Below are 25,670 nucleotides of genomic sequence, written 5' to 3' on the forward strand. Positions count from 1 at the left end.
GAAGGGCAGAGAGTTTTTGCCAGCGTAATCTGTGAAACTATGCTGAACAATCTAAGGAAGGATCATGAAACAACAGAGTCTGTGGTCTATTTTCCTGTCAGCCCCCTACATAATGGAGCAGTGTGGGAACGTCATTAAAAATCCCCACTGAGGAGGAACATGAATCATTTCAAGTTGGGCTGGATGTTTGGAGACCATTTATACTCACAGGACAAGCCTTTGTCTTCTTACTATTTATATTAAACAGTCAGTTGACCCACACTACAAAAAAGGGACTCTCCCACTTCATCTAGCCAAACAGACATGCAGGTATTTTCATTTTTATGTAATCTTCAGATAAAATAAAGATTTCAAAACTGAGATCTCTGTCACTACTCCGAGGTAACACCACCATATCTGAAGGATTAAACATCAGCATGTCTTTTCCTGTCTCCACTTGTGTGGACATGCTATTGTCACTCTTCGCTGGACTACTTTCTACTGTGAATTAAAAACGTCCACAGAAACGTTAGCAGTTTGTGGTGGTGCGTATTTTATAAGTTTGTTCCCTCATGCAAAACAACACCACCACAAAATGCGACCTCAAGAATCATCACAGAGTTGAATCAGACAAATTATGAATTGGACAAAAAGAAGCCTTATAAATGTACTGTTTTTGTAAACAGATATTCATGCTGCTGTCCACTCTTTCTTTGTTCCAAGATGAGCTCATTTCAGAAACATCATTCACCATGGACTCAACAAATTCAATGTCCAATGCAAAACCAGGAATCGCAATTTTAATACAATATCAAATAAAAGATCAAAACCAGAATTTTTTGGATTTTCCCAAACCAAAGTTATTGTCTTTGCCTTTCTGATGTAAGTAAATGGTTCTTTAACACATTCTCATTCTTAGGTTTCACTGCACCAACAGTACAATTTGTGGCCATTATAAAAATATTCAGTGATTCAGAGTCACACATTTTGTCACTACAGCTTTCAGACAAACGTGTTCCCATGAAGATATATAGTGCTCTTTTAGTGTTTTTGTTACTGATGAGTAAGTTTTAAAACCCACATTATACAGTATAATGGGGAGACATGAATACAGAAAACACACACACAAACTTCTGGGTGAGTGGATTGTAGCATGGAGCTAATCCCTCTTTCACACCCATCTGCTGACCAATGGGAATCTAAGGCCCTAGGTTTGCCATGATGCATTGTGAGCCAGACAGTCATATCCAGCAGGCTCAGAGGGGCTCACGAGTCAATGACTGCACACAGACACAGTGGTAATGCGACTTGTGGGTGAAGTTGCCATCCTGTCACATGACCAAAGACGTTCTTTTTACCTGTAGAGAGGCTCTATTGGATGTGCACAGGTACATGTCCTGACTTGAGATCAACCAAACAACAACAAACAAAAAGTGTGTACAGTACAGTTTCTTTGTAAATGTGAGCATGATGATGCATTATATTTTGCACAGTCATGAGCTGGCATCCTGGTGTTTTGCAGATTATCAGCCTCATGCAGTATGACTGCACAGCAGCCTTATGGATGACACACAAAACATGCACACAATCAAAATGCTCTCACATGCAAATTAATGTTATATCTGTTCTCCCAAATAACAAAAAGAGCAGATATATAAAAAATTATGGCAGAACAGTATGCAATGAGAATTCATTGGTCTAAATAAGTGCCACAGCTGCTTGTTGGCAATGAATTGGATACAGACTTGTGGAAGAGATTTCCATTTCGGTAGAAAAATGGTCTTTTATCTACAGTAGTAACAACCGGCAGATGTTAACAATTTACTTAAAACTCACGGCAAGACATTTTAGTCAAAAGTACCGTGAAACAGTATGTTAAATACATGACTTCTTACAGTTAAAATAATGGGACCACAATAAAGTACGTTACCTTGCTTTAAGTGGAGTGCATTCTTTGACACTCAGCAGACAGAGTGTCCCCAGAGGTCCCCAACAGGGTTCCAGCTATGATTGTTGTGGTTAAATGACATGCATCACATCTCTGGGTCACCCAGAATGCCTCAGTAAACTGTGACTGACAGAAAGAAATATATACTGTATCACAGCACAAAATGCAATATTCTTATGTGTCTTACAATGTCTACATATCCCTGGTGCTGAGAGCACAAAAGAACAGTTTCATTGTAGCATGAAAAATATCTGTGGTGTGGCATTGAGGTTCAAAGAATGTCATGGCATGACTGTCATTTTCCTCTCAACTAAGGAAACCACTAAGCATTTTCCAAGGCCACTCTGAACACACATAACAAATTTCTGACATGACAAAGAACTTCCTTATCTTTATATATTCCCTTTATTTGGAAAAAGGGCCTGTATAAACCAAGAAAAGGGCAGACACTTGCATTGTTGTATACATTTTGAAAGAATAATAAATGGTGTGACAGTTCATTTGAAGATATGGTGGTAAGAGAGGCATACTTGAGACTTTGAGTTTGTCATTATAATGTTTGGACTCTGGGAAAACTAAGGCAGAAGAGAAGAAAAACTGAGCCATTCAACATCCTGTTTTCAATCAATCCATTGTTGCATCAATAGACCTACTTGATGTGTTTATCTCAGTTGAAACAGAGTGTATAAAGTACTGGGTTGCTCTACTGCAGCTTGTAAGACTTCATTCACATTACTCTAAAGACAGCAGTGCAAAAAAATAATTTAATCATTTACTCTATAATTATCATGATGGAAAAATACTTCATTTAAAGCCCTTGTAATGTAACTGAAGCTAAAGACAAAAATATCAAAGTGCTGAGTTTAATCATTGATGCAATGCAATGAATAACTGCTGAGTTTCGTAAAATTACTCAACTTGGTCACCAGGTGGTGGCAAAGGCTCATATACAATCCATAGATTTTAACCTGATCATCCTTTAAATCTGATGCTTAATTTTTTTTTTATATATATTTTTTTATTTTTTTATTTTTTATATATATTTTTTTAATATCTTTTTTTAATTACATGATATTTTAGGCTCTGTGTTGGTAAAGTGAGTAGACTTGAACCAATTAAAATTAAATTAAATTAAATTAATCGACACCACCCATTTTCATCCACTATAATGCTCATATTATGGTTGAACAGTTAAGCAGGAGTAATAGCAAAAGACAATGTGTAATTAATTAAGAAATTGTGTTTTTTATAATTTATGTATACTTACACAAATATTCCTGGTCAGAGCCAATAGCTCTGTATTAGTTTCGAACTCCAAATGGTTATTGTCATTATACAAATGTCATTATACAAATGTGTGTTGTTTGTGGTGAAAAACATAAACTAGTCAAGACAAGTACAAAATAACAGCAAATGGGAAAGTATAACTGCCTGACATCTGTGAATTAAATCAGCAATCAATCATTGTCCTGATAACAGTAGATGATGTTGCAAAGTATGGGCCTGATTTGACCAAATTCAGTTCTACGAACAAAAGATGTAATTTGTCCTGGACAGTGCTGCACAGACACACAGTTACGCAAAGTTACCAGCTGATGGCAGAGTTTGCATTTCTAGTCAGGAAATACAGTAGCTCAGTTTTCATTACACAGCAGAAAGTAGTGGGGTCAGCCTGGTTTCAAAATAAAATCTGATGATACTTACTCATTATCTGCTTGCGGCTTCTAGTATGGTGCAGATTATTTGTGTTGAACGAATAAATTGGTCTGAAGAAAAAATTGCTTTTTCTTGCTTGAGTGTGAGGAATACCACCCAGTGATTTATTAATTTATTCAGAAATACAGTATGTGTCAGCTTAGCTTTATGCATTGATTATACTGAATATATTGCTCACCCCAGTTTGCATACATCAGTGAGTATGAAGGGACAGAATGTTATGAAGACATCTGAATGTAGTAATAGTAACTGTAGTAAATAAAGACTTATTTCAGATCACTACCTCTCCGACATTATGCATTATATTTGTATTAAGTTGTGATGGTGTACCATAAACGGCTGACTTTTGTCACTTAACGTCAAATTATTATGACTGCACCTTATACGGGATGTAGCACACTGTGTATCCACTGTAACTCAAAAAGGCTCACACACCAATCAAGCAAATAAAATCTCACATTATAAAGAATTTATTGCAGGCAAACAATACTATAAATAATATTTACAAACTATAAAACAACATTCCTTTTTATGTGTTCCATGGATTGCTGGTAAACAGTCTTTTAGTCTTTCAGGGATAACAAAGAATTCTTTTTGCAATTGAGTTATGTCACACTGACTGTTGCTCAAACACTTGAGATGTGTAGATATTTAAAGCTACATTCAGCAAATAAACTGGATTTAGATGCATTGCATTGCAGACAGCATTCTCAAGATTGTGAATGTACTTGTATTTAATTCTTAAAACTTCTTAAAATGTTGACTTCAACCCCCAAAAAGCAATTTGAAAAAAAGCTGTTTTGTATTTGTGTCCCAGCCTGTCACTGTATTTAAGTTTTTGTTTCTGTCACAGCCTTTCACAGAGTTCCTGACCACATTAGTGAACTGCAGCCAGATCAACAGGTGAATAGACTGAAACAGTGTTAAATATTGGCAACCTGACAAGAGACACATTTCACAACAGTGGAGATCAAGGCTGTATATGCACTTTATGTAGGTATGTAGTACAAACACCCATCTACAGTGCATTTTACATTAAGATAATGCATCTCCATCGATGATTTGAGTCTTTTGGCTTGCACCTAATGCATGGGGTATTTAAATTAGAATCTAACAACTTTTGCACACAATTTGATGAAACTTATCTGCCTTTCAGAACTCTAAAAAAAATTCCACAGCACACTATTTCCCTCTTGCCATTTAGTGCAGGCGTAAAGGAAAGAAATTTCTGAGAGAATTTCAAAACAACAAAGAGAGAACTTCCATGTCCAAAAAAAAGTTTTCATACCTTAACATTTCGAACAAATTATCCCATTGATTGTCCCCATTTTCTAATCAACACTGACAGAGAAAAGTGTCAGAAGTGCAACTATGAACAGCTCTTTTTGTTAAAATGCTTGCTTGCAGTAAAAATAAAAAGGTTGAACCTATCTTCTGCTAGTTTCCTTTGCTTTTCAACATTCCAGCAAGTTGAGTGGGAAAATTATAGTATGTGCCTGTTGAGTCTCACAGCTTTTCACTCACGTCATTGTTGTCGTTTCCTCTCAGATTCTAAACAAAAATTCTCAAATGCTTCTTCTATCTCAGGCTCCATCTCATCTTCAAAGTCATATCTGTGAATACAACACAACACGAGTGATTTAGAGGCACTTTGTTAGATCTTAAAGACAAATGTGTTTTCTCAATGTCATAGATAGTTTGTATATAACATAACCTACAATATGTGAATATGTGGAAGTAGTTGCCATTTACACAGATGCACAAAAACACAAGCTCACAGACACAGACACAGACACACACACACACCACACACACACACACACCACACACACACACACACACACACACAGTTCTGAGAGAGGGGATAGGAGCAAGTTAAGCCCTCTTTCACACCCAACTGCTGACTAAACTGAATCTGAGGCCATGGTCGACCCTGTTGCATTGTGGGCCAGTCAAATACATTCGCCAAGCTCAGGGGCCAATGGGTCGGTGGTGGTCATATGACTTGTGTGAAGCCACTGTGCAGTCACATGACTGAAGATATGCCAGCACAGTGGTACTGATGAACTGTTACAGATTTGCGTCTAAATAAAACAATCAACTGGTGCTGAATGTACAAAGCACAGAAAGATTAAAAAAGCCAAACTGGTTAATATTAACAAATTTTATGTTTGTCAAGTATCACTACAGCTGCCTGCTTAATGTCTCCACTATACAACCAATGTAAAGAATCATCCCAAAGATTTGATCATATAATTAAGAAGCTTAAGATGGAGCAGTTATATCTTTGAATGGTATCCATAGAAGAAGTAAGGTAGGTGAATGTGACATTAAAGAAAGGCATGCACGACCCATCTATATTATTTTATCTCTATAATGTGTACTTACACTTCATTTCCATTTTCTCCATAAATATCATGAAAATAGTCCTGCTTGTCCATGATCTCTTGGTATTTCTCTGCATATTCTGTAAAGGCAGAGATGGACATTCAGTCAGCAGAAAGACTGCAACATTGCTGAATATATTCCCTTTTACAGCAGGAGTGGACTACTTTTTTCTAGCATGTAAATGACTTATTCAACAACTTGGCTGAAGAGAGAAACCAGGATGAGTCAATCAAAATGTCTAACAGTTATCTAAAATAGTGTAGAAACGTCCATGACTAATGAACTCATGTTGCCATTTTAAAATTGTAGACTTGATCTTTTTACAATCAGCTGCAGCATCACATCACAAACAAATGAGAAGTCTGTTTCTATAAACACTGGTTCCATTTTTAATTCTGTCCATGAATTATACAAAACCATTCTACATTATTTTGATGTTATTATTATCTCTCTTGAGAATGGACATGTTTACACAGCCTCACCTGGGTCTGCTGCTGTAAAAGGTGTACCGTCTTCTGTGTAGAATGTAGGTTCATTCTGAGAGGAAAAATATAAAACCATGACAAAACAGGAATGCAGAGAGTATAAAAATGAAGAATTATAAAAAAAAGAAAAAGAAAAATGGAGGGTATAGTACAGTTGACACTCACCATGAAGTAGTTGGGGTCGTTGTCTGGTGTAGCGTTGCTAGCAGCTGGAGGAGCACGGACTCTGCCCCAATCACTGGATCTCAGCTCCACAAGTTTCAGAAGCATCTGTCTGACATCCCTGAGGAGAAAAATCAAAACAAATCCGAAAGTTATCTTAAACATACACCTTGAGTGGCAGCTGCTTGCAAAACACCATACTGATATACACACCTGCTGCAGGTGGCATCCAGTACAACATTTTCTATTCTTTGGATCAGTTCTTCCATGTGTGGTTTTCCACTCTCTTTCCATGCATCATCCAGAACAGAGCCTGTAAGCTTCAAATTCAAACGCATTCTCATTACCCCCCTAGACAATGAAACTACCTGGAAAGTTTGCAATAAAAATCTGTGTGTGTCTAATTGAGATTTGAAACCTTTAGCAGTTTGACAGCACAGATGAGATTTGCATCCACAGGACTGGAGAGTAGAGTGTTCATCAGATCTTTCAGAGCACTGAGGAGGATCTCTGCTCTGTTTGGGGGTCCTTTTGCACTCTTTATCTAAACAAACATCAAAACAAATCAAACTGGTATACATGTCAACAAATTACTGATTCCAGAGGGGCCAGCTTTATCATACAGTATAAAAGGTTGACAGCTCCTGAACTAATCACCACATCACGGCAGAGTGCACAACCATCTTAAACCTATGGCAGCAATTCAAGTAGGGTGTACCAAACCAAGCATGACTCAGGTGATATATACAATCATCTAGAAAATGTGATAAAATTTAAAATGCAACTTTTTCAATGATAATGCTGTTTAAAAGAAAACCTTACATACATCAACACACCACGCAATTGAGCCTGATCTCTTACCTCAAGGTGCAGGTAGAGCTCTCCTAGAAAAAGCACAAAGGAGTGGAATTTCTTCTGAGTCTCTGCATCTCCATTAACAGCTGCATCCCTTTGTTCATACTCAGTTTGACACCTACAACAGGCAACACACTTACATTTTAAAAGGCAGTTTGAATGAATGATAAACATACATGAAATTCAGTAAAAACAAAAATAAAGTCACCTTTTCAAGAGCCGCTTACGAAAGTTGCCACTCGGCGGACTGACAGTGAGGTGTTGGGACAGATAGTTACAGAGTCTGGCACCCGTGTAAGAGAAGTTGGGGATAGAAGTGGACTGCAATGAAAAGAAAACTTAATATCACTTAATATAGGGTTACCTTATACAACTGAGTGTTTTGTATATTTCGATAGGTCTGGTTAAAACTGTATTATTTAATATTTATACAAAGAACAACATAAAGACTAAATGTGCATCTACAAACCTGTGTGTAGATCAACTCCACCAGCTCCTGCAACAACTCTTCAGTAGTAACAAAGGAATTGAGCATGCCAGTTATGTCTTCAACATCTGACTCAAAGGACCCTGGTGAGGAGCTCAGGTGGTCAAGAAAGTCTGTGACCATATCCGCCAAGGTTGGTTCACCATAATAGAGTTCGTTCTCATCATAACAAACAGAGTCCTACACAAAAGAATCACAATAAAAGCATGTAAAATCAACATAGAAAAATCCATAGCACTTTGCCACCCTTATGTGAAACCATTAGTGAGTAACACTGACATTAAAAAAATATTAATTTACATGATATTCTGATCTTTACAACAGTAATGATAGATGCACTGCTGACACAGCTTCTAACTCCTACTTGTTAGCTAACAGCAGAAATATTACCAGAACCATTACCATATAATGTGGTTTAAAAAATACTTCAAAAAGTCATAGTGTCAAGATAAATGAATAAAAATTGCTCTTACATCACATGGGTTAAATCCAGAGGGGACAAACTCTGGAGCACTGGCTGACAGCTTTGATGACTTGACCAAGGAATCCACATCATTACTCCCTTTGGAGGCAGGCATACTGTTGGCATTTGCACTTTGTTGGGGTTTGTTTTGTCTTTTACAATCTGAAAGAGAAAGAAGAAAGATGTTGTCAGGCTCTGCTATGTGTGAAATTACTCATACCACGTAGGTAAATTCTCTTTTTTCTTTACTGATAACGCTGGCAAGAGTCAGTATTTTTGCTATTTATAACCATCCATTCCCACAAAAAAACACAAATCTTAAAAAAGGGGTCACACATATAAATTTCCTAAGATAGGCTCAGTAAAGACTTGGTGCGCTGGCAAATATTTATGGCAGCAGGATGACCTATGTGGAACTGACTCAAAATAATCATCCAGTGCAGTGTTGTAGCTCACTGATGTGTTTTTAATAGTTTTTGGACAACAATGGAGGTCTGTGGCACAGAGGAACAAGCTATACCAGGCTCTGGATACACAGACAATACTTATTATTATAATCAATTCATTGCTGCTTTTCGCTTTTACATGGGATTCGATGATAGTAAGAGAAATGTTGATTTAACTTTATCAGGAAAAAAGAAAAAAAATCAACAGACATAGTCTTCATATGGCAGACATCAACAGTAAACAGTACACAATACTACAAAGTACTGCCCTGTAGTACACAAGAAACTTATGTAATCAGAGTGTGAAGATGCAAAAAAGTGTGTGCACCTGCCCCTCAGAGCTGCAACTCTTGCATATGTGTGACAGAGTGTGATGACTGATGGACTGTTACTTTTACAGCAGGGGGACCAGAGGACATAGGCCTGATGGAGGAACCTGACGCTCACTTAATAGGGGGTGTTGTGGGAAAACACTGCACACTGTTGGTCACAGCAGGGCTGCGCCCCTAACTGCCAGACTTTAATCATTCAAGATCATGTTGGCTATGAATTGCAGTGATGAAGTGATTTTTTTTCACTTTACTTTTTTCAACTCAACACCTACATCCTACATTTTCTCCCCACACTGGCTGATACTGCTTTTATGCAACTTTCAATACACATGCAGTTTAAAACAGGTTGTGATTTGCAGACCTGCCTATGTAGTTGAGTAATTTTGACCATGACCATACTTTTATTGTTGTACTGCCTTGACAGGCATATTAAGTGACATAATCCTTTAGAAGAAGATCACAACAGGACTTCAAATCATCCACACATGGACACATTCTGATTTTAACAGCTGCTACCTGAAGTATAAGGTTTTCCTGATACATCTACAGCACAAACTATGATACTACTACTGGTACTCTATGATCCCACTAAAAGGGTGGGTGGATCAACCCCCAAATTGCTGATTCTACCCTTATAAAGTCTTCTTATCAGTATTGATACTGGAAAAATTAGGTAAGTAGAGAAGAAATTGATCCATCACATGTTAAATCACATCCTGGGCACATAAAAACTCTTCTTAGTGCTGCAATATTTGCATTTCTGCTGCTATTGTGTGCAACAATCATCTCTTTAGTTCAGAAAATTCACATGATGGACATTTGTTATGAACCACTGAGAGGTGTGTAGTGTTTAAAACATTTACATATTTTAAGTGAGTGAGAGAAAGTATTAAAACAAATGCCTCATGTTTGGCAAATTACTGTTGGTTACTAAAATAAATTCTATAGCAGCCTATAAACCTTATATATTAACCTATACTAATTAACAAATTATGACATATTTCCTCTCGGTTATTTGACAGTATATCAGTATATTAGCAACTTTAAACTATTACAAGTATAGATATCTGTAATCCTGGCCATGGTATTGCATGGTATGGGATCGAAACCAAGTTGTGATATCGCCCACCCCTTTCCTACTTACTGAGATTAGGAATAGAAACTGATTCTTCCCCCTTTCTGCTCGTTGCTAATGCTAAGGAACGTAAAGTTAGCTATTGCGAAACTCAGGTTTTAGCAGGGTAAGACAACCTTAAATGTAGCCCGTAACTATTTAACTATGTGACATCTGAGTGGGAGCTTTATTTAGATGCTACATTACCTCATATGAAAGAAACAATCCAACAGGTGCAGGTCGCAACGCCAGAATACTAGGGTTAGCTAACATTAATGGCTTTTAGCAGTTAGCTTGCTAATGACAGGTCGAGATTTAGGTCAGGTTAAATGGGTAACCCTCTCCGCTTCTCAGAGGGACTGACAGCCAGAGGAAATATTGTGGTACTTTCATATTCAGGGCACACACAACGAAATTTATGAGAGTTATACATAAATGAATATGAAAATAACGTTAGCTAGTTAACTTAGCTCCGCTATCGTTGACGTTAGCTAGTTGACAGTTCCCTACCTCCACCGACCACGTCGCTGGCCGTGCTAATGTTGTTCTCGGCAAACGGCGGGGATGTTCGCGGCTGTCTCAGCGGCTCCCTTTGGTTGAAAAACGTGGTTTTAGTGTCGCCATCCCCGGCGGTACCCGGGAGCCCGGACTCTACTGGAAGATTGCGGGCTCTCCCTGCTCCGGGAGCTCGGTCGAAATTCTGATTCATGACTGCTCGTTTGTCAGCCTCGACTACCAAAGCAGCATCGGAAAGAGATGGAGAAATGCTGTTCACCGTAACAACTGCTTTTTGTCTTTTGCGTAGCGGCAGTTACAAAACACGCCCTATCTCTCTTTCATGATGGCTTTTTCTCGATCGGCTAGTATCACTGTATACACACAACTTTTTTTGGCCACTTCCTTTAACAACAAACTCGCTGTCAGTGATTATACGTGACAGAGTTTGATAACAAAATACAACTGTCTCCCTCTGGTGGCGCGGAGTGGAAGTTACGAAGCCATAAATGATGCACGGTGGTATCATAAGTTATAAGAGTATTCAGATTTTTTTTAATTAAAGTAAATGTGGATCTGGATCTGTAACTTTTTTTTCCCCTTTTCGGATTCATTATTATTATTATTATTATTTAGATTTACTGTACACAAATAAGAAAGGATGAAAGATAGATAGATAGAAAGAAAAAATAAAAAGATAGGAAAAGAAAATAATAAAGATGGGAATTTCTTTAATTTTCACAAAATTATGTAAGATTCAACCCCTCTCAGCACCCCAGTAATTTTCATACCATCCAAGAAAGTATAGAAGTATTAGTATAAAAATTAAAGTGTTAAAAGTTGAAGCATTCATCATGAAAAACAAAAGCATTGTATTATTGTATTATTATTACTGATGCTTTCATGTATAAGTAACATTTTTATTGTTATAGTTGCTCCATGCAGTGGAATTGAAATATAAAGAGGATGGGAATACTTAAGGATTTTTGCAAACATTGGTTCCTGACTCTCAGTCAGTTGCTGCTGTGGGTGGGATTTTGGAAATACTGATGTCATGAGTCGAAAGTCCCTCAGCAAAATCCCACTCTATGAAAAATCAGTAAATTGTTTCTGTACATATATTGTTGCTTTATCTCCCTCATGGCCTAAGGTTTAAATGCTATTTCAAAAAATCTGCACACTGCTAGGAATTTTGAAGAAATAGTAAATCTCTTGAGTTTATTTTAGTTCAACTTATTTTGCCTCCACTCACAGTCACATTTAGACACATCTTACCTCAGTGTCTTCAGTGTTGACTACTACCCTGTTTGTGCCTACTGACCTGTTTAAGATGTGTGGCTGAATGGGTTAAATAGCTTCACATTCACCTGAGATATTTGCCAAAGCACCAAGGGTTGGACAATTACATTCAACTGATATATCAGACACATACTTATCCCTCTCAGAGAAGATTCTGGACCATGTGTAACCCCCTCAGACGTGCCTCTCTCCCCGAGTTCACTCAGTAGCTGCCCACTACAAACATGTGTTGCACCAGACCTCTCAGTGTAAGTATTCATTAGTTGTTTTAGCCTCCAGTCATTTTCCACTTGTTTCCCAAAGCTGGATCACATTATGCCACAGAGAATTCCTGTGCCAGAAATGCAGAGACCCACTTTGATAAAAGATTACTGCCCCTATTTTCTGTTATTGCTGCCCCCACCCCCCACCCCACCAGTGCCTTGGAGAGAGTTCAAACATTCACAAGCCTTTCGAATGCATAGGATGACAAATGACTGGGATTGTTGGGGGTCACAACAGGTCATCACTATAGGTTTTAAAAGCAAAAAGTATAGATTTATGCTTATGGACCACGTTTCTATGAGGCTAATATTCACCAGTACACATGATGTATGTTACATCTCTGGTGATTTATTGGCTGTTTTATTAGATTACATTAAGAGCCAAAGACAAACCAGTGGGACTGTATGTGTATTATGGAAGACCACAAGTGTCACGAAAATAGTAATAAAGCATTTAATTAATTAATAACTAATTGTACATTAAAAATAGACATTGAAAAATTTGTTTACAAACTAATTTATTAATCTATAAATAAATAGACTAAATTAATGCTTATTTTTATTATGCAATTATTTGTTAATTAATATCTAGCTTGTGGGTCCTCTATAGGTGAAATAGTTTACACCAGAGAAAACAATTTGGTAAATTTAGGATAAAGAAAAATAGTCATTAAAAAAACATAAAACAAAACATACCTAAAATACCAACAGCATAAAATATGGCCCAACAGAAAACATCTAAATTTATTTCTCTAAACTGCACACAAAACCTTCAGCTGAACTTTTCAATCTATTGTCTTAGGTAAGTTTTATCTTAAGAACACTGAATGTGGCCTTAAAGGTGCAACAGCCATGCTACATTGCACAATCACTAGAGAGAGAGCAGAGAAAATGTAACAGACAGTGCTGTGTATGGTGCAGACATAGTCACGAAATAGTATTCCATATGTTGCCGTCGGCCCTGACTGTCATGGAGGAATGCACCGCAGCATTCCTCAGCATTAATCAATTGTTGCGGTGATTCCTTTAACAGCTATTAAAGAGTAATAACTACAGCTTAAAGCAAATTATTTCCTGTACTTTGGATTCCTATAGTTCAGATAATGCTTGTTGTTTTTCTCCCCCTCCAATCTGGAGTCACAGTCACAGGCTAACTTGGATGAATTTGGTGATGAGGGCGGCAGCCGTGGCCTCTCGCAGTCCTTCTCTCAGCTTCCTGTCTTCCTCTGCTCTTCCAATTTTTCATGCCTGTCCTGAGATAGATGTTCAGAGAGGCGGGATAAGAGAACATGAGGCCCGGAAGCCTGTGGTGTTAATGTTCTCCCTGTGGTCTTTTGATCTGGCATCAAGGCAGCTGTCATTGATTAGTGTGTTTGCAGATGATTACTGAGGGAAGTGGGTGGTCAGACACAGGTCATATTTTTCTTCCTCATTCACGTTTCTTCCCTCACTCACACACATTCAGATCCTCTTCCAGGGCCCTCCAGAAACCCACAGGCAGTAGTAATGCAGACTAATACGACAAAGCTGCTTTTATATATTTTGCTAGTATTATCAGCAGGTGCTTTAGCAGCCATCTTAACTATGCATGGCCTCCTGCAATCAGGGAATGTTGCTGCTCTGCAATAATGGGGCGATATTAGGAAGTGATGTCAGCATCTACAGGCCATACCAGGGAAGTTAACCTCCCTCCCATTTTGTTGTGGTCGGTCTTGTATGTTTCCCGTTTGTTTGGGAACTAATCATTAGTCCAATGGTTGCCACATGCAATATCTGGCGAGGCATTAATGGTTGCCTTTTGTCCTTTCCTACCTCAGAGACCCAGATAAGAATAGACCTACCATGACCTGAACGTTCACCAGGGTTTCTCAGCACTCAGCTAGAACCTGCCATTTTCCTGCAGTTCCCCACCAGTAAAGTCAGTCTTGGGTGTAATGGAGGAAGAAAGACCACTTGGTTTTGCAGAGGAGAAAATGGTCATTTTTATTTTCACATAATAGAGTTCCTATAAAAAGTAAAGCATGCAAAGGAATGCTTGCCTTGATAAGTGTTCCCCTCCAGTTAAATATTTCACAAAATAAATAAATCATTACAATACAGTCAAAACACAGTGGTTAAGTATCAAACATTTGCTTTAAATGTGTGGTATCCTCTATTATTTAATGCTGTCACGATAGAATGACTGATCATTTCCCTCATCTTACTGTAGTCATATTCTATCCCTCCTCTTCATGTCTCACAGGAGAATATGGATTATAAATAACATTGTGAGATACTTATGCATCTACTGCAGTTCATTAGCTGGGACAGTATCGCCTGTGTCATCCACATTACACACATACTCCAGTTGCAAACTGTTTGGCACAGAAAAAAAAGGATAAATATTGCATCCTGTGCCACAGAAAACACAGATATTACCTTCTGCCACCAAATAAAGAACATGATCTCAGTCAAAGTCAGGAGAAGAGACCATATTTTTGTGTAACAGTGTTAGTGCCTTGTTTCCAAATGAGAGATGTCCCAGTGAATGTCTTTATTTTACACATTTTCAATATTGAAAACCTCTCTGTCCAGTGCTGCAAATTCTCCCCCCTCTGTTGGAGTTCTCCGGCTTACACCATAATTGGAAGGAAGTGGGTGGCCGTGTTCTTCCTGCGGGTTTTCTTCCCCTTGAGCGGCTTCCCGTGGACGTTTAGACCCACAAACATCTGCCGCTTCTTGTTCCTCCACTCGGCTGATGCGTATGTGTTATAGCCGTTCTCCTCAATTCGCTCCTTCAGGGTGCAGTCGACGCCAAACTCTTTCTGAAAAAACAAAACCAAAACAAAAAACAAAAAAACAGCAGTGCATCATGTTTCAGTGTTATAACCCCAATGTGTGAAGCACAAATCATTTTCTTGTGCAAATCCATTATGGTTGCACATGGTACCATGTTTATTTACTCCTCCTTAACCTACATTGATTGCTTTACTTTGTGTGCTTGTGTAGAAACCAGAGTACACTTTGAAAATTGCACAGTTCTCCCAGAGGTTTACGTGTGCACGCTGCCCTGGTTGTGATTCAGAGTTGAGGCAGCAGCCAGAGAAATAAAGATAAGGCCTCCTTTGATAAGCACAGAAGAATCTAACACTATCTCTCTCTCTGGAGCATCCAGATTGACCTCTGACTCGGATACTAACCGCTCCGTACAGGTCTCCCTTCCTGCTGATAGCCAGATAGTAGTTGCTGTTCAGCCCTTTGATGGCCACCACTCCCACGTCCACCGATGTGATTTCCAGGATACCTGGGATTCAGCAAAAAGAAGGTTATATCAATTTGGGTCAACATTCAGAATGAGCATAAGAGCTCCAAGTGTCGTTTGTGCAAATACAATTATTTTTCAAGTATGTTTCTTAACAGTTTAAGCAGAGGAAGTAAAGGCGATACAATTTCTTCCTGACTCATCATTCAGTGTAGATGCAGACCAGAATAAATCCATAAATTTTTATTTCACATCAGTGAGAATACAATGAATAGAAACATGTTGCCTTCTCATTTTGGGACATTTACATGTACATGTGGGAATACTCTGTGGGAATTCTTCATAAGGGCACAATTATTGTTTGAGCACATTTATCATTTCAGTGATATTATAAAGTTACTTTACAACCCACACCTGTGTAACAGATTGCAGCTGCAAAGGCCATTTAGTCTGAAAATTAATAGGTGGATGCCGCCGAGATTCTCAGGTTGTTTATGTTCTGTTTGGTATTTAGGTTTCCAAGTCCCTATACAAATAATTTGGATTTCTCATAGGCTATTAGAGAGGCTAATTTATACCCTAGTTAACAAGGGCATGCTTTTGCTGCAGACAGCTGTGGTTATTTGTGTGGTCTCTGTATCAAAGGTCAGAGAGATATAACTTCCTAATGTGTCCTTTGACCACAGAGCCCACTCGTCTTAGGCTGGTGTGTGTGTGTGTGTGTGTGTGTGAATGAACCGTCCTGGTTCCCATGGCATGTTTGATTTCATGCCTCCCTCCCTGACTTCCTTTCCACACTTCCTGTGAGCTGTCATTATTTTATCCTGATAAGCGCACATATGTGTACACGCACACACTTCGATGAGGGGGTGTGAACTCCAGAGAGTCAACGACATCCTTTGATCAGATCAGCAGCCCCTCCTCTGTCTGATGACTGTTTGTGCGACAGCCCGCTCTGCTGTCAGACCCACTCTCCGGTGGCTGGGGGGCCTCTGAAGCTGCCAGCCCCGTACATGAGTGGACAGTGGAGGATGCAGGTGTGCCCCCAAAGAACAATCCCTCTTATAAAAATACAGCAGCTTCTTTCCTCGTCCGTGAGGTCTTGACTGTATCAGTTTCTAGTTCAAACAGTGGCACCTCGGGGCAGTGAGGTCTGAGGCAGCAAGGCGGTGGTGGGGACGGTGACACAACGGCCATTGAAGATCTGAGAGGAGCTGGTTTCTGTATGGGATCGGGTGTCGGGTATGGAGTGAGGATGTAAGACAATCTATGGCAGTCTCTGGCTGCTCTGTAAACATGGGAGGGATGAAAGGAAGGAGAACAGAGGAGGACAGAGGAGCCATGACAGTGAGACTGGGGGTGGAGTGAGGATTAGAAAGGCTGTAATGATCACTGATCAAAGTCAGCCACCGGAGGCAGGGGCGAGACAGGTTGTATATACACACACACATGCACGGACACTCCTGCACTCACATACACACACATAGTTAATGCTGTAGCAGGTGAATGTGCACTTGCACACAACTTACAAATTCAGCCTGGCTGTGAAACGACCAAATCTCCATTCACTGTTCTCTGATGAAAGCTATGCTTGGCCCAGAAGTTTAGAATAATGAGCTCATGGCTGCAAGTACGGGAGAAATGGCACAAAAGAAAATATGCTCTTCATTTAACTTCCTCCAGATTACAGCATTAAGCCTTAAAAGTGACTGCACTACTTTGTATGGGGTAAATTTTATAAACCACATATGTAAAACGTCGCCTAAAGTGAGCCAGCCAGGTTCAGCTGTTTACGTGGGGAGACAGCAGATTTTCTTTTGCATGCTGGTTGCTTTTTCCTAATGTGTGGCTTATTTGATATGCTCTGTTTGGAGTTACAACAGTAAATGGTGCGTTGGTTGTGGAATGGAGGCACACAATGCCAGTGAGAATTAAAGGTGGTTTTTCCACAGTGGGATGCCAAAAAGCATGTGCTTTGCAGCTTGTACTGTTATTCTTTCTCACTCTTACTTTGCCTCTCAGATGTTCAGGTCTGCACAAAATAACATTCGGGCAGATAAGTTGAAATGTAAGTTTTAATGGGTGCCATTCCCGCGCAGAAAAATGGAGCGGAGTGAGGCGTAAATCAGGATATATAATAATAACACTTGATAAGGACCACACTGAGTGTATTTACATAGAGGGGATATCCAGCCTCTTCCCCACCTCTGAGAAAAGCTATACATCTCTCTCCTCAAACCTCCATAAGAGCACCATCTGTTTTTTTTTTTGCCACGTAAAAGGCCACTGCTTTGATTAAAGGAGATGAATGCACACACACACACACACACACACACACACACACACACACTTCTATACTATATATATATATATATACACACTTCTTGAGCCATGTCCAGAAGCATCTTGCACACATGGCCTGGCCCCTACAGCCTAGAAACACAACTGGTTGCCTGACACAACTACACACACATACACACACGATCCTGACAGGCTCACCCTCTCACACCAACACAGCCGTGGATAATTAGCCAAACTCTTTTACCGCCAAGCCTTTGCCTGAATCTTATTTAGCAATATTTCACTGGTGGCTCAGAGCTGCTAGCTGTCCATAAATTCAAGAGAACTCAGCTGTGAATCATAGATGTTTTAATTATGCACTTGGGCCGTGCAGATAGCTACTTAGCTGACTTTAACATAATCTCCATCCCTTTCTCTCTCCCTCTCTGTAACCTCAGCACAGGCTCCCAGTGGGTTGGAAAGCCATGTGGGACAGTTTTGCGCTGGCATCCCCATAAATCTGTGGGAGGCTGGATACCGGTTCTTTAACAGACAGTGAGCTGGGTCCTCGCAGGGCCACAGGCAGCACCCAAAACCAAAGCTTCCACATCTCATACACCTCTAACACAAAGTATGAGATAAGTATTTTAAATAATCTATCATGAAATTTCAATTCAGTGTGTCTTTTTCTTTTGCAATTTGCAACTGAAGAAAAGGCACTACACTACTTATCACAAAAAAGAAAAAAAAAAGAAGACATTTTGTCACTTCAAGGGATCATCAAGGGTCTACAAAGGACGTCAGTCCTGGGATCATGTCTAGCCCCAGGGGCCAGAGCAAAGACTGAAGCTGCTGTTGTGTAGTATCCTTTACCATGTGAACCTGATATGAGAGTATAATCCACACACAGTGTCCCCAGACCCCCTCAGGACACAGCTTTTTGATGGCACCACCATTGATACTGAAGACACACGGCTTTGATGTGGCCACAATGATGTTCAGCCATGTCATTCATGAACTTGTACCTCTAGAGAGTCTCTCTTTCACCTCCCTCCCTGGTGCTCAGCCCATGCTGACTCAAACTGATTTTTGAAAAGGGCAACACACTCCTAAAAACGGGAATTTTGAGTTGATAAAAATGAAGACAGAGGGCTAAATTATCGCACAAACATACATAAACTTTAGGGTGAATTTACACACCACTATTATGATAAACTGAGACGAACTTCCTCACGCCACTTCAGTTTTACAACTTAAAAGAAACTAACAGAGGCGGCAGTAAAGGCATCACAGTGTAATACAGTCAGTAAATAACGTTGCTTCTGTCATGACCTTGTCAAAACAAACATCTCCCCTGACATTCTGCCTCCCTGTGCCATTTCCCCCAAGTCTCTCTGATTGAATGTGTGGTTTAGCTCTCCCAAGAGGAACATTAAATGGTTCTATATACACTCACGACGGGGTTGGGGGGACAGAGAGAAAGAGGGAGAAAAAAAGCAAGCGAGAAGGAGAGAGATGTATGAGTGTGTGTCAGTAATAAGTGAGCACATGCATCGTCGTTGGCTGCTATATGATCACACACCCACTGGAGCATGTGAGTGCCCGCTGGCCTGATATAGGCACACACACAAAGCTCGGTGGGAAAGCTGGGACACTAATGAGGATGCTATTTTACTGACTGATACGCCGAAACATACAACATGTAATCACTTTAAAGACGTGTTTCTCTGTCAAACTGTTTTAAACAAATGTCTGATCTTTGACTGAGGGTGTGTGACTTGCTTGTACACTGGCTGGCAGGCTGGGTGGGAGAGTGAGAGAGAGAGACACAAAAAGAGTCTAAAAGCATCAATGAGACTGACATCCACGTCCTCCCCCTGCTCCAGCCCTGCTGCTCTGTGGTTGTTATCAGTGCTGTTTATCCTGGGCTGTGAGGACTGCCCGATAATGGCTGGGTTATCTGGCCCTGCTCCTTTTTAAGCCATCTGAGAGCTACCATCATTGTGCTGAGTGTTTGGACAGGAGAGATATCAGTTGGATGTCTGGTTTAAAACAAAAAAGACGACTCTAATGGGGAATGCTTCATCCAAACTACCAACCTGAATGTGTCTGGAAATGAATGACAAATGATTTTTTGAAATATAAATTCTGTGTTTAGTCCAAGCTGCATATTAATACATGTATTTATACATTTTTGTTGGTGTAAGTAACATGTAAGGAGCATCTTTCTTAAGGAAATGGACACCTGATTTCTTAAATTAGGGATAAGCAAACATTTAAGTGGGGCTCTTGGTGCTAGAAATGTCCCAGACTTAAAGCAATCAACAGGTGCTTTTTTCTTATCCATAATATCTGAATGTCTCGAAATCCAAACAAGGTCAGGTGAAAGGTCAGAAGGTTTGGTTGCAGAGACTAAAAGCCTTTACTTTGTACCAGAGACATGAAAAGTAAGCTCCTTTAAAACTTGTGTTTTGGGTCACTTTTAAGTTTTGCCTCTATGGGAGAGGCTTAGATCCAATTTAATTTTGTTGTTTTCATTTTTGTTTTTTACTCATTGAGTTACTTACTCAGGGGGTCATCTTTGTTCTTGGTTCCATTGACCGTTCCATTCTTATCGATCCTCAGGAAGAACTTCTGGAAAGAGAACAGCTTCCTTCTCCGTATATCCCCTTGGAGATGATTGTAGCTGCGCACATGCCTACCCTGTGGTCCCCCAGTCCGACCCAGGGGGCCCCCAGTGGCCCTGGGCCTGGAGACGAGCTCAGTCTCCGAAATGTTCAGCGGAACTCTGAGAGTTCGCAGGTTGGCGTGCCTCAGCCTTCCTCTGCGGAGCTGATGGCAGGCTGCCCCGGGCAGGGAGAAGGAGAAAACTACCAGGGCCAGCAAAAGAGGCAAATACAGGGAGGAAAGCAGTGTTGATGACCTTAGTCTGGAGTTGATCCCAGAGCCAGAACGAGCCCCTAACCCAGCCCTGGAGCAGGACGAGGCAGAGGCAGCCTTACTCCCTCCAGCAGCCCATCTGATCATGGTAGTGTGCTGTGTGGAGGACTAGAGGCAGCCTCAGAGCCTGGGACATGCTGCTGGGGGCAAGGATAGGCTGGGAGGGCAGGGAGGGGAGCCCTCCACAGTCCAGACTGGGCAAGAAGGTCCCCCTGCAGAGTCCAAATTATTTAACACCTGTATGAAATTCCTTTACCTTCCTCTGAATTATGTTTTACAGTGCAATGACTGTTTGACTGGTCACTGTGTTTCAAGCTGATACTCCATAGAGTTCTCTTCTGATGATCAGAAAGTCTGCAATACAAGTCTTTTCTACAAAAATAAATCAGTCTGAATAAACAAATGTTACAAAAAACAATACACCAATTACTGTGTGTGTGTATTCCAGTAACAAACCCGTTCTTTGTCTTTCTTTCCTTCTGTTTTCCAATTGTTTCTAAATTGTTTGTGAAATTTTAACTATTCTTCTTGGCTGCTCCAGTATGACCCTTGTATTTCCAGGCAGTTGCTCAATTTAAGAAAAAAACAAAAAAGTTCACAGATATCCAGGCCAAGTTTGAAATGTGTAAAAATCCTTAGCTCCAGTGAAATCAAAAATAGATGCACCACACAGTCTACCTGTCCGTTAGCTGCTACTCTCCACATGTGCAGGAAAGCATTTTCACTCTGAGGAGGAAAAACAGGATTCAAGACTTAAAAAGGGACGTTGGTCAGTCCAGGCGCATGTCAGATAATCCATGTCTTCTTCTTCTGCCCTGCTTCTCTCGCTCTCTCCTCATCTCTCTCTCCCCAACCTCCCTCTCTTTCTCTCTCTCTCTCTCTCTCTCTCTCTCTCTCTCTCTCTACCCCCAAATGACTCCACCTTCGTACAGCATCGAGGTAACAGTTTGGGGTGGTCTCTCTCTCTCTCTCTGTCTCTCTCTCTGTCTTGGGTTTGAGTCAGAGTTGTTCGCCTCCTTTTCCTTAATATGAGGATTCCTGGAGTGATCTCCTCACCTGAAGGCTGATCACAGAGAATGACTGTGTGTTGTGTGTAGCTGTGTGACTCTGTTAGTTATTTGATCCCTCCCTCCTTTACTCAACTTCCTCTCACATATGGGAGCAAGTACTGCTCCGCATGTGTGTGTGTGTGTGTGTGTGTGTCTGTGTATGTGTGTTTGTGTGTGCATGCCTACATACAAACAAATCTAACTTATAAGAGTGGGTGAGAGGTGATAGCAGGGTTTATCTGAGTAGATGCTGCAAGGCAGGAAGAAACAGTCTGGTAGTATCGGATCAGTCCCTGTGGCTGCAGATTGCACTGATGATTGCTTTATTGGCTAATCAAAGAGTGGTTGTGTTTTTACTGTGTAGAGTTGCTTGCTCTCAGTATATTGTGTTAATTTCTCCTATCCAGCAGATACATCTGCTTGTATGCGGCTGAGCATGAAAGGGATAAATATCACTAATTGAAATAGACCCACTTGTTACTCATTAAGGTGTGATAATCCTGACAAGTGGCCGTTCTCTTCTGTCTCTTCAGATAAAAATCAGATTAAGTTACTATTGCTGGTTCCAGCCAGTGTGCTCCCTTATCACGAACATCTTGCTAAGGCCTCTCTCTTTCCCTCAAGGCACTTTATCGTAGTGTGTTATCTCTCCTGCGGTGCTGTAATGCAATGACGCTCTCCAGTTTCACTCACCAGACCTCCGCCTTCCTCTGTGACTCAGGTGTCTGAGTGGACCTCAGCCAATGAGACTCTCTTTCATGGACCGTGCATCATTTGCTCCTCATGGCATGAGGCAGGCACAGGATGGACAATGTCATAGAGGACTAGACAACAATGTACAGTATGTGCACTGGATGTGCAAAATATTAGGGATGGTCAGTGTTCTCACGAAGTACACAGATAAGGCCACTCCAGATATAGAACACAACCTTTTATTGGTTTCATTGATTTTTCATATTGAATCAACATTAGATGTGCATGAGGACCAGAGCAGATAGAAGACTCTTTTCTAAGTTTTGAGACAATTCAGATATGGATTGTGTATTTATGGGCTGCAAGTCAATATCAGTATGAACTTTTGAGGTTTATTGAGAGGATAACTGTGATCAAGGACCATATAATGACATTTTCAACAATCCAGTGTGATAAACAGAATGTGCTGCTGGCAGTCTTATCTATTCCCCCTAATCCATGTGTCTTTAATGTCAGGGTCTGCCCTGTTCCCTGTTTTCCCTCCCTTAATTCCTAGTTTTTAGTGCCTGCTTTAATGTCTGTCAACGATCTATGGCCACAGCAGCAGTCTTGTCTTAACTCTGGTCTTGGCATGGCTTTATCTGGGGATACAAACAAAGCAATCTTATCAGTGCTTCCTTTGTGGTGTCTTCCCACTCTGATAACCTGAATCTGTGCAGAGGAAACTGTTGAGGGACTGGGAGGAGCAGCCATCATTCATGCTGATTATTGTTGCATGAATAAGTAGTTTTTCTAGATTATTTGCTTCACTAAATTCATCCACCTAACCTAAATGACACTGGACGTGTGTGCTGTAAAGTATTCAGTCTACATTTTGTAGATTATATTCAAGGTATTTAACTTCCTCTTTAACGTGTTGTAGTTAACTATGACCAATACATCTTTCTTTTACTTCCTCATTTTAATATTTTGCAGTTACTGTTCAAATGAACACTAAACCTTTTCGTCATTCAATCTCAGAGTCCTAATATTTAATTTCTCATTCAAATATTGCCCACCTAGATTAAATAATTTGCAGTGTCATCTGAAATATGTTCAAGAAAAATATGCTATAGCATAAATATATGCTGAAGCTCTGTGATTTACACAAGCAGTCTGAGAGCTCATAGACATAAGACCAGTTTGATGCATCAAGTTTGCATTTGACGTTGAAGGCATGTGTCAAATTCTCAGCTCACGTTTCAGAGCAGACCAAAGAGGCAAAAACTCTCCCTCAGCTCATAGTGTTCTTTCCACTAAGACTTTCTGTAGGTGCCTCAGAGGGATGTAAGTCTGCAATGATGCTGACAGGATCTGCAAGATTTGTAGGACTTCTTTAGAGGCCGAGGAGCAAATTCTTTGTAAAACAACCTTGCCTGTGTTTTTTCTCCTAAACGCAATATAACTGAGATTTGCAAGGTCTGGAGATGGTCTCATGTCCCTCCCTGCTCTACAGCTTTAGCATTTAGTGTATCTTTATAGATCTATCTCCCTGAATTGCATTTCAAAGTTCAAAACAATAGGCAATAGAACAGACAAATGTGCTTCTGATCCCTCCCTACAGGCTGTGGCTCTAGCTGGTTTCTTATGCTTTTCTGAAAAACAAAAACATAATTACAATAAAGGCAACGAAAAGTCAAATACCGGAAATTTCTATGCGTCAGCGGAGATTTGATTTCACACGGTTCCAATTGCCAAAAAGAAAAATGAATCAAGGCAAAACACATGGAAAGGTCCCTTTTATTCCTTTTAGCGTGAAATGTCAAGTGAGTTTCACAAAAGAAAAACTCTTGTTTTTCCACATTTGTCTTTAAGAGGTTGCAAAAACCATTAGGTGCTGTTTTTGTTGTATTAGGTTAGGTTAGGTCAGGTTAGTTGGCTATAACCTTAACTCAATATTTGCACTTTTATTCGAGTCACATTCATTCAAACACACAGAGCAAGAGAGACATCCACCAAAAAATATTGGTGGCTTAGCCATGATGGTATGGTAAGTCTGTTTCTTGTAATGCATAAATGCTGCAGCCTACCAGCGTAAAATGCATCACTTCCAGTGTATCATGATTTTATTTTCTTGAGAAAGATCCACTTGACTCCACATGTTTAGAGTAGCAAACAGTAACATGTCTTTCATTAACTAAGATTAGGTTGAATTAGTTAATATATTTATCAAATCCAAAACTGGTTAAATTGAAATGTGGAATGGAATGGAAAAGCAGACTCTCATATCTGAAGCTCTTGTGGTGAAGTGTAACACACTGAATCCATATTAGTTTTGGTTGGATTCTTAAGTGAAATTTTGGCCTCTCCACCTCAGTTTGCTTAATCCTGACCCTTGTGGCAGCAGGTGGATCCAGTGCTAAGTACCCTACAGTGTTGTTCTGTGTGCTCAACATACTGTATCACATTAGCAAGTTGAACTGTGGAAATTCACCTTATTCATGTCATGTGTCTCTGATTTTGCTTGGCTTCGCTGTGAGTCCATTGGCCCCTCCCTTTTGGTACACTATCATTAAGCAGATGTTTTACGAAGAAAAGCACCTCACTCCGAGTTACTTAAGCCCAAATCCATATGTGGTCTATGAGGGAATCAAACGCACAACTCACAAACAACCAAACTGACCTATGGGAACCATGTGTGTGTCTCTGTCTGCGTTCCCTGGGGCCCACTCTGTGTGTGCTGGGTCAGAGGAGGCCGAGGCTTTAATAAAGGAACAGGCCTGGTACAGGGATGCCAGTCTGACTGCCTGGGGACATGCAACCTGATGGGGTCCAGATGAGAGCCACCAGACTGGACTTCTTCCTCCAAACCAACAGCCAGTTGGTGCACCGATTACGTTCCACTGCCTTCTTCCTTGAGCCTCTCTTTGCGTTTACACTGGGATCTGAGGGGTAAGCAGCCAGATTAAAGTAACATTCTCTTTTAATGGTACTTTAAAGCTTTTCATAGATCACAGGAAAATGTGTTACCTCATGCTCCAAAGAGATACAACTTG

At 40.2% G+C, this 25,670-nt stretch overlaps 2 protein-coding genes across 2 annotated transcripts; both read right to left on the bottom strand.

Moving 5' to 3' along the window:
• Nucleotides 1-4,090: 4,090 nt before the first annotated feature.
• Nucleotides 4,091-11,287, bottom strand: paip1 (poly(A) binding protein interacting protein 1). Its single transcript, XM_018673106.2, has 11 exons — nucleotides 10,886-11,287; nucleotides 8,494-8,645; nucleotides 8,003-8,200; nucleotides 7,742-7,854; nucleotides 7,540-7,651; nucleotides 7,097-7,222; nucleotides 6,892-6,998; nucleotides 6,682-6,799; nucleotides 6,514-6,568; nucleotides 6,032-6,110; nucleotides 4,091-5,256 (listed from the first exon to the last, which is right to left on the bottom strand). The coding sequence occupies exons 1-11, from the start codon at nucleotides 11,082-11,084 to the stop codon at nucleotides 5,169-5,171; spliced, it is 1,347 nt and encodes a 448-aa protein (XP_018528622.1). The 5' UTR covers nucleotides 11,085-11,287; the 3' UTR covers nucleotides 4,091-5,168.
• A 3,127-nt stretch (nucleotides 11,288-14,414) lies between these two features.
• Nucleotides 14,415-21,949, bottom strand: fgf10b (fibroblast growth factor 10b). Its single transcript, XM_018673281.2, has 3 exons — nucleotides 20,521-21,949; nucleotides 15,612-15,715; nucleotides 14,415-15,236 (listed from the first exon to the last, which is right to left on the bottom strand). Exons 1-3 carry the CDS (start codon nucleotides 20,978-20,980, stop codon nucleotides 15,045-15,047), a joined length of 756 nt encoding a protein of 251 aa, XP_018528797.1. The 5' UTR covers nucleotides 20,981-21,949; the 3' UTR covers nucleotides 14,415-15,044.
• Between the last annotated feature and the right edge of the window lie 3,721 nt (nucleotides 21,950-25,670).

This window comes from Lates calcarifer, linkage group LG13, assembly GCF_001640805.2.
Source record: "Lates calcarifer isolate ASB-BC8 linkage group LG13, TLL_Latcal_v3, whole genome shotgun sequence".
NCBI classification, from domain to species: domain Eukaryota; kingdom Metazoa; phylum Chordata; class Actinopteri; family Centropomidae; genus Lates; species Lates calcarifer.

Bases quoted from the DNA above. Each gene is read 5' to 3' on its own strand.
- paip1 (XM_018673106.2), bottom strand. From the start codon at position 11,084: ATGAATCAGAATTTCGACCGAGCTCCCGGAGCAGGGAGAGCCCGCAAT. The intron at 7,223-7,539 runs GTAAGAGATCAG...ATGTTTGTTTAG, and splicing joins AGCTCTACCTGCACCTTGAG to ATAAAGAGTGCAAAAGGACC. The intron at 6,111-6,513 runs GTGAGGCTGTGT...CTGCCTTTACAG, and splicing joins TTTTACAGCAGCAGACCCAG to AATATGCAGAGAAATACCAA.
- fgf10b (XM_018673281.2), bottom strand. From the start codon at position 20,980: ATGATCAGATGGGCTGCTGGAGGGAGTAAGGCTGCCTCTGCCTCGTCC. The intron at 15,716-20,520 runs GTAAGTAACTCA...GCTGAATCCCAG, and splicing joins GAACAAAGATGACCCCCTGA to GTATCCTGGAAATCACATCG. The intron at 15,237-15,611 runs GTTAGTATCCGA...TTGTTTTTTCAG, and splicing joins AGGGAGACCTGTACGGAGCG to AAAGAGTTTGGCGTCGACTG.